Source organism: Phyllobates terribilis, unplaced genomic scaffold (genome assembly GCF_046119375.1).
Source record: "Phyllobates terribilis strain yellow unplaced genomic scaffold, ASM4611937v1 Scaffold_5237__1_contigs__length_53184, whole genome shotgun sequence".
In the NCBI taxonomy this organism is placed as follows: domain Eukaryota; kingdom Metazoa; phylum Chordata; class Amphibia; order Anura; family Dendrobatidae; genus Phyllobates; species Phyllobates terribilis.
The window spans coordinates 43,502-52,639 of NW_027367985.1; the positions used below are offsets into that span (position 1 = coordinate 43,502).

The 9,138-nt window shown below is 39.6% G+C and overlaps 1 protein-coding gene across 1 annotated transcript; it reads left to right on the top strand.

Moving 5' to 3' along the window:
* Nucleotides 1-6,665: 6,665 nt before the first annotated feature.
* Nucleotides 6,666-8,566, top strand: LOC141249944 (uncharacterized; the record flags this gene model as incomplete). Its single annotated transcript, XM_073669828.1, has 6 exons — nucleotides 6,666-6,745; nucleotides 6,842-7,084; nucleotides 7,168-7,264; nucleotides 7,363-7,377; nucleotides 7,586-8,299; nucleotides 8,415-8,566. Coding segments are annotated over exons 1-6 (1,301 nt in total), but the record flags the coding sequence as incomplete, so codon positions are not given.
* Nucleotides 8,567-9,138: the final 572 nt, after the last annotated feature.

Consider the following 9,138-nt stretch of genomic DNA (forward strand, 5'->3'; position numbering starts at 1 on the left):
ACTCACCCACATGAACCCATACATTCTCCAACTTACCTAATGGGAGTATGTTGGTCTTATCGGCCAATTGAATAGCTACTCTAGTGAATTGCATTGGACCTAGACCAAGATCATAATATAAATAAGACGGAAGGACAGTAATGGACGCATCTAGATCAAGTAAAGCTCGTTCAATATCCATTTTCCAAACATCGATTGGAATCGTGAACATCCCGAGGTCTTCCTCCTTTGTGGGAATGTGGTCCGCATTATTCTTCAACCATTTGAGAGCCTTGATCTCATTCTTCTTCATGTGGGTCACGATCTCATCTAGAATACGCGCAGGAACCGAGCCTGACATCATTTCTACGTGGAGGGGAGAACCTTCCTTGACGTCGCTAAAAGACTCAATCAAACTCCTCATCATCTTGTGAGGACGAGGAGGAGTTTGATTGAGGCGTCATTGAGAGTTGATAATAGCTCCTGCTCATATGATGTCTCATCTCAACAGGACTCCTTGTTATCCTCACAATTAATTGTCGCAACGTTTCGTACGACATAGGAATCCACTACATCATCGATGTCCGAAGAGGAGGTGTTTATCTCAAGTGGCTTGTGATGGTTTCTCAGGTGTGACAAACCGCTATCCTCGAACTTGCTGATTATAATCATTGGTCGATAAGGACCCCGAGGTGTGGAAGTGGCTCATGGTGTATATCCTTCGAGTCGTCACTCTCGAAAGTAAGACGACAACGAACATTAGGTGACTTCTCATAGATGAAGTTGGATTCTCTGAGCTCATATCCATCGTCGTGGGGTCTTACACCCAGAATGGAACCTCGGTCACCTGAATCTATCACATGTTCTTCTCCCGGTTCTCTCCTAATGTAGTTTGGGTCCTTGCAGCCATACTCGAATCCTTTCTCCATCAACTCAATATATACCAAGCGTTCGCGAGCTTCTTTACGAATGTGGGAATCTTCCTTCCAGAGTTGCTCTTCTTCCTTTCGTTTAGCCTCATACGTTACTCTATAAGACGTGGCGCCTTTCTCTAAGTTGTCGAGGTTTTGGTGCATCTCATGAAGTTCATGACTTAGAGTAGTTATGCTATCATCATCCTCCTTTAATTCTTGGCTAGCAACGCCGAACGGATCTTTACCTCCACCAGAAGCTTTCTTAGTTGGGAACTAACCATTCCATTACATCCGGCCCGTACTTAATTGAGATGTAGAAGCTTCAAATTCCTCTAAGAGAGATCGGAGGGCGTCGATGGACTGTCGGTGGGTGCCGATGAGGTGTCTGTTTTCTTCGAAACTCAGTTCAACATTTGCCTTTTCTGATCGGTGGGCGCCGATGACCTGTCGGCGGGCGCCGATGACCTCTCTGTATTCTTCGCCAAAATTTCTGAAATATTGGTCCTCTGCTCGTTGGGCGCCTATATTTTTACCGAGGCCACTAAAGATCTTTTCGCACTTTGACGCTATCATAACTGGGCATCAGTGGGCGCTAATAGTCTATCGGAGGGCGTCGATGGTCTCTGTCCAATCTTTCCTCTTTTTCAACGATCTCATCAAGGCTTGGCAACTCTTCTTTCTCCTCAACATCCTTCTCCTCATCATGAAGATCATCACCATACAAGTTCAAAACACTCACATTGTGAATTTCGGGGGTTTTTATCTGTTTGGGATGGAACACGCCCCGCAACTTGTTGCAATTGCCTTGTAGTGTTGGTAATGTGACTCACTTGTTGTTGTAATCTGTTCACTGAGTCGTTTATCTTGGTGATGACAAATTGTGACTTTTTTATCCCACCTTTCAGATCGGTGTTGCTCGCAACTAGTTCTCAAATAATCTTGTCATAAGATTGATGGTTTGACGAGGGGAGGATTTAGCTAATTTTCGGTGTTGTTCCACCTAAGATTAGGGCGTTGTTGGAAGCCAATCGCGTTTATCTCCTCTTGGAAGGACGGACACGCGTCTCTGGGATGTAGATCATCACCGCATCCTTCACATGCCTATACTTGGTGATTTGTGCCCCGGACCTTGAGTCTCCTGATTTCCTCTTTCAGTAGCGCTACTTTGTCGGAATCGACCATAGTAGCACTAGACACATTTCTTGTTCCTCGCCCATTGTATTGCCTTGATTCATCCTCTAGTTTAGCGAATATTTTCATGGACTCTTAATGTGTTAGGTTGAGGATGTTTCCTTTACATGTTGCGTTCACCATACGTTGGTCATCCTCGCGAGGACCGTTGTGCAAGTATAAGACCAAGTCATGGTATTGAAATCCATGGTAGGGACAAGTTTTGATCAACTTCTTGAATCTCTCCATGTACTCATAACGATATTCGTATCCCTCTTGCTATATGTTGCATATTTGTTTCTTTAGAGCATTGGATTTGATGGTGGGAAAGTTTTTCGCTAGAAATGACTTCTTCATGTCCACCCAATTTGTAACACTACCCGGTGCAAGGGTTGCAACGTCCTTCAAGGGGAAGGAGAAGGACAAGGATCTCATTTTCATCTTATCCTCTTCCACATCTGATGGTCTCAAGTTGACACACACCTCCTTGAACTTCTCAAGGTGTTGGATGGGATCCTCTAGCATGGAGCCGCTGAATTTGGATACGTAAATGTACTACCCTATTTTCAGATCGAATCTTTGGCCACAAGGAGCATAGGTAGAGCTAAATCTCTTGCTGGTAGACTCAAATTAGGTGTAGCAAGAACTTCCAAAGTCTGGTATGTCATCTCTTTGAACAAGTGTTCAACTGCTTCTCCTGTTTGATTCAAAAATCTTTCTCACCTTAGACGATGGAACTCGCGCTTTTTCTCTACAATGGGGGGAATAGGAGAAGAGTCAGCAAAACGAGCGTGAACCATATAAGTGGTTCACGCTAAGAAATGCTCAAATAAAGTTTAAAAAATTTTGTCGATTTTTATGCCTCCGCGGCAACGGATTTGATGAACGTGTGGATAGTTTGCGGTCATAAAATAGTCGAACTTAGATGAAAAACAAACAAACATCCAGTTCAAGCAAATAATGCAAGACTAAAGGCCTTGGCCTCTTTCAATTCCTACACTTCGCTAAATTATATTGGATTAGATTACAACGAAAGTAAGGGTCGACTAACATAGGAAGCATCGACATCATTTAAACTTAATTAGAATACAAGGGAAATAAGGTTCACTCACATAAGGTTCAACGGAAGTAAGGCTTAACCTAAAACTTAACAATAAAATAATAATAAAATCAGAAAATAACAAATAAATCAGCCAAAGATCGCAACAAAAAAGATAGGAAGTAAGACCGTCTAGAGATCATTTAAGTATGTCTAGAGATTGTCGGACGCCGGTGACTTCTCTCTGGCCTTGCTCGAATTCCACATCAGCAGGCGCCGATGGATGTGTCGCGGATGCCGATGAGTCATCTGCCAAATATTTACTTCTTTATCTTGTTTTCCACCTCCGATGTGCATGTATTTGTCTTCACTTTTCCTAAGCTCCTCGTTCACTCTAATAAGCTCCAAAGTAACTCAAACAAGATACATAGCATCACATGATGGTTTGGACTAAATACGTTGTTACAACGCCCATAAATGTAGTAAAACAGTGCTAAATACATGCTTATAGACGCATCGTAGACGTGCCTATCACATGGGACCAACCGTTATTTGTCAAAATTTACTAGGAACCCACGTTTATATGTAAAGCTATTTAAAACCACTATTTGTTTTCTTACCTTTAACCGAAGTAATAGAGCAAGCATTCAACCAAAAAAACAGAGAAAGTGAAAGTTGGAAGCAAATGTTTAATAGAAAGGAGTAAGAACATATCAATGGAGGGGATATGTGGAGATAAAGTAGGTAGAGGAAGCTTCAGATAGTGGAACTTACAATTCCCAAAATGTACTCAAAGAATTGGCAGAATCGCCATTAATGGTTGTTAAAAGCTTTGATTTTAACGGCTAATTCATTAAAGAATGAGAAGTAGATCCTCTTTTGGATCAGCGACGAGTCTGATGAAGTCGTAAAGTGTTCTACAATAATATTTGATATAAAGGGGGTTCCTTGTAAATTTTGACGAATAACTGATGACTTTCTACAAACAAGCCTTAATTATAAGTAGATTTCTTGAAGTAATGTATTCTGATGCATGTGGTATACCCTAAATTAAGAGAAAATTGTTGGAAACGACCCCTTATATGGGACTTTTCCCGAGGAACTTCCCATTTCATGTCAATAAGAGATCTTCCCATTTCATGGCTCAAGTAAGCACAAGAACTAAGAAGTTAAGCATGTTGGGGTGAGAGTAATCCTGGAATGGGTGACCTCTTGTGAAGTTCCCGCATTGATATGGGGATAACACTTCTAAGGCTTGAGTTTTACAAATGGTATAGATGTGATTATTTGGTTCAAGTAAGCTTGGGGGAGAGGGGGGCTCGACCCGGAGGATGGTCCTTGGGTCTTGATAAAGTCGTTAAGTGTTTAAGTGAGGGTGACTGTAACACCCGTATTTTTATAATCCATATAAGGGTTAGATTGCTACTCATGTCAGCAACAGATTTTCCCTTTTCATGGTTCATGTGAGGGCAAAAGCTAAGAAATTAAGCCTGCAGGGGTGGGAGTTCATGGGATGGGTAACCTCTTGTGAAGTTCCCGCGTTGATATGGAGATAGCGCTTCTAAGGCTTGGGCCTTGCACCATCACTAGAGACATCTTCTTCGCCCTCCTCCATCATTGGAGACATCAGGTAGTCGATTTCATTTCACTTTTGTGCTCTTCCTCTTTCTCCAATTTCACTAGCTTGGTCCATCGAAGCCCTAAATCATCATCTTAAAAATCTTCTTCCGTTTCCATCGGGGCGATGAAGGAGGAGTAGTGGAAGATTGTGATGGCAGAACTCTCTCACAAAGTCGTACACACTAGAAAAGAGCACGATAAACCTATTCCAGAATCTTCAAAACTCAAATACTCCATGGCCGAGCTTAAGAAGAAACTCAACAAACATGAGATTTACTATCTCAAGTTCTCAACATCGAATCCGGATTCGAAGTCTGCACTGCAGCCAGATCTAGCGTCTCAGACGTTACCAACATCATATCAATCGTCAACAACGAGATATTCTCTCCATTGAACCATCTCCGAGAGATGAACACTATCAAATCATCGAAAACTTCCCAGTCTCCATCTCTGATGCTAGATCCGTCATCCGATTACTCAACCGAGCTCTAATAGCACAAATCCGTCAAACGGGTGTCAAAGTATTCGTTCGAACAGCATCTCTTTTCCAACCTTGCGAAATCAAATTTTCCCTCCTCGAAGAACCCTAATTTGATCTCCAATTGCTCATTTGTACTCTCTCCAATTTCAAATGCTAGTATAAAATTTAATTTTTAAAGACAAAATGGCAATTGCACACTTTTAGACGGCAAGACTAATGGTAGATTGAAAGGGGTGTTATTTTGTTAACGAAAGTAAAATAAAAGGTGTTTAAAAATCAAGATAAATATTAGGGACGATTCCTCGAGCAAAGCCTTATGGGTGATTTCCAACAATTTTTTCTAGAAACAAATATGAGTTGATCCAAATTACTGTTATAAGCTGTGTTAACCAAATGTAATTTTTCCCTAAATACCTCAATATAGTTATAATAAAGTTCAAGAAATACATCGTTAACACACGATACTAAAAAATGTGGATGCTCTCTAATCTCGAGTGATGGGTGCTCTTCTTATTTCTGGTGATGAATTCCTGATATTTAAAAACGTTCTTACAATATTAAAAACACGAAAAAATAAAATGCATCTTGAATACTCCCTCCGTCCCAATTTGTTCTTCTCATTTGGAAGAAGGACATTATTCACAATTTAGAATGGTTTTTTCGATTCTTCTCAATCTATAAATAAGAACATAGTAATGTGAGATCTTGTTTTATTCCTCTCAATGAATATAACATGTATATTAAAAATTTATAATTTTTATTAATGTATAATAAAAGACATAAACAAACATTGTAAAACACGTATCGATAAATATGTACGAGTAAAATAAGAACAAGAGAGAGGGGGACTGCATCTTATTTGAAATCCTCCCCACTCCCAATTTTCACACATCATTAAAAAAAATGGCTAATGTTGTGAGTGCGCACGTCATTAGGAGCACAAGAAAAAATGGCTACTTTTCGCACATCTTAAAAAATATGGACTGGTAGTTCATCCTGCATAAAGAACTCCAAGACAAACTAGTGAAGCTACAGATTACCTTCAATAAATGATGCCTTGTTCTTATTTCCCCTCCCAATGTTCCGTGAATCTTGAAAGTATCTGTCAGAACATAAATTAAATCTTGTTGTCCCATTATATTTTCCAAATACAGTAAAGAAAAACACTAATTCCCCTTAGAGTGGTTTGTGGTTCGTTGAAGCTTTAAAAGGATATGCCAGCCCATGTCTCCGTTGAAATGATTACTACTTTTTAGCTTGAGTAGGATTAAGGGCGGCTACTTTTTTCTCCGATCTTTTTAACTTTCTGCGCTCTCAAAATCAGAGAATATATTTTTTAAATATGAAAGACGAAAAGAGAGTAATGATTCTTCTTTTCTGTTACTTTCAACGTTAATCCTCAAGTCAGTTAGTTTCTAGTTGCTTCATATTTATGTCTGGTTAAGTGGAAGTTTATACCCAAATGGATGCTTGGAATGAAAATCTGAGGAAACAGCTTGCCGTTGCTGTTACAAGTATTCAATGGAGCTACTCCATTTTCTGGTCAATTTCCCCATCTGAGCCAGGGTCAATCTCTTCTTTCTTCCTTTCACATTGTTTTTAAATATTTTCTTCTCTGCTAATTCTGCAATTTTATAGGGTACTGGAATGGGGAGAAGGATACTACAATGGAGACATAAAGACAAGGAAAACAATGGAGGCAGTTGAATTTGATGTAGACCAGATGAGCTTGAAAAGGAGTGAGCAATTAAGGGAGCTTTATGAGTCGCTCTTGGCTGCACAATCTAAGAGACCCTCAGCTGCATTGATTCCTGAGGATCTCTCGCATACCGAGTGGTATTACTTGGTTTGTATGTCCTTCGTCTTCAACCTTGGCCAAGGGTACGTAAGAATATTAAGTATATATACGCACTTAGATTGTGTTATTTGTTGTTGAGATTTTATTGTACGTATGTGTTGATCAGATTGCCAGGGAGAGCTTTAAGAAATGGTAAGCCTATTTGGCTAAGCAACGCCCACATGACCGATAGCAGGCTGTTTAACCGCTCTATTCTCGCTAAGGTAACTAACTCCATCTTAAGAATTTCATTCATTATCTTCTAACCCGGACTGATTGTTCGTAATCTTTTGTATTAAAACCATGGATGGTGTATCTATAGAGTGCTTCAGTTCAGGTACGTACTTGTGCTAAACATATCTTTCTGCATGATTGAAAGCTAATAATACAATGTTTGTTTTGGAATCAGACTGTTGTGTGCATTCCCTTGATAGGATTAGGAGGTGTGGTTGAGCTTGGCACCACTGATCTGGTAATTAATCTTGTACTCTTCTGGAAAATGTGATGATATATATGCGTTACTTACTTGTTTCTAAAATTTCAAGGTTTTAGAGGACCCTTCTTTGATCCAATATATTGAAGCTTCTCTGTTGGAAAGTGATTATCTTGCACTTTCCCAATTGCCTAGTTCATCAATTCCCGACGATTTCGACATAATTCTTGACAATGAGATAATGCCCACTGCGCAAAGTGAAGATGAAGATGATGAGGTCAGCCATTGTATTAGTGTTTCAGACACAGAAGGCAGTTGTTGTCACTACCAAAACATACTTGGCAGCATTTTCAAGAGCAAATATGAGTTGATCTGGGAGCCATGGCTTGGTAACAAGGTTTCCTGTTTTGTAAAATGGAAAAGGGAAGACTTTCCCTCTTATCACAATCCTACATATGGACAAAAGATTTTAAAGAAGATTCTACTCCGTAATAATGGTGGTTCAGATACATGTAATGAAGTTGTAACTTCAATAAACACGAGCATGAAGGGTGAAGACGCATCAGGCAGTGAGGTGGATGTTGAAGTGGACAAGTATTCGATCTCTATAAGATTGATTGAGAAGGACGACGTAGCAATCCAGATAAGGTGTCCTCATAAGCAATATGTGTTGCTCGATATCATGAATGGCTTAACCAGTCTTCGACTCGACACCCATTCAGTTCAGTCCTCAATATCTCATGGCTTTCTGTCTCTGACCATCAAAGCAAAGATGCATTGTTCAAGTGGGTTATCCGAAGGAATGATCAGGCAGGTTCTGCAAAAAGTACTTGTGCCGACAACTGGTTGAGTATTGTAATTCAATTATAGAATATTGAGAAAGTGACTGTAAAATGGTATAGTGATAATATATAAGCATGTTTATTTGATGGGTATATCAGGATTGGTGTTTTGTTAAATCATGTATAATCAGCAGTGATAATGATATCATTAGTTTGCTGGGTTGGGTGCCACTCAATAATTTGTCGTGCAGCAAAATGAAAAGACAAATATATCGACGGCATGGAGCGGTGTACCTAATAGTCAATCTTGGGTATTGTAGTTAGAACCTACTAGTCAATGCTTGTGGGAGTTATGAAAGTAATATGTAACCACCGAGTAAGATGAGTATTTGGTTTTATATGGTTTTGGTGAGTGGAACTTGGAAAAGGTCTTTTTGCATGGAATGCGATGATTGGAATCTTTAGATAATATTATAATAGGAAGATTTTAAAAAAATATATGGTTAATATTCGAATTCTTTTTATTTAGAAGGCAATTCCATATTATTACGGCTGATGATACTTATAATTTAACAAGAAATTTAAGTAGAGAAGGCTAAAGCAAACGCAGCCTATCCCGCATAATCCTGATATTAACATCAAGTAGGTTGGAAGTGTAATAAAACGGAATACAACTTTCAGTTCAAAATTAGCATCCAAATGAGAGACCAAGAGGTCCGCAGTTTTGTTGCATTCTCGAAAGCAGTGAATTGGAACTTCATCTTTGAAAACCGGTTGGTGATGTAAGAGATATCTGACACAATAGTTGCGATAGACCAAAGGACATGTGAAAACCGTTTTACAGCATAGATGAGCGTGAGGTTGTCACGACGTGATAGAGATG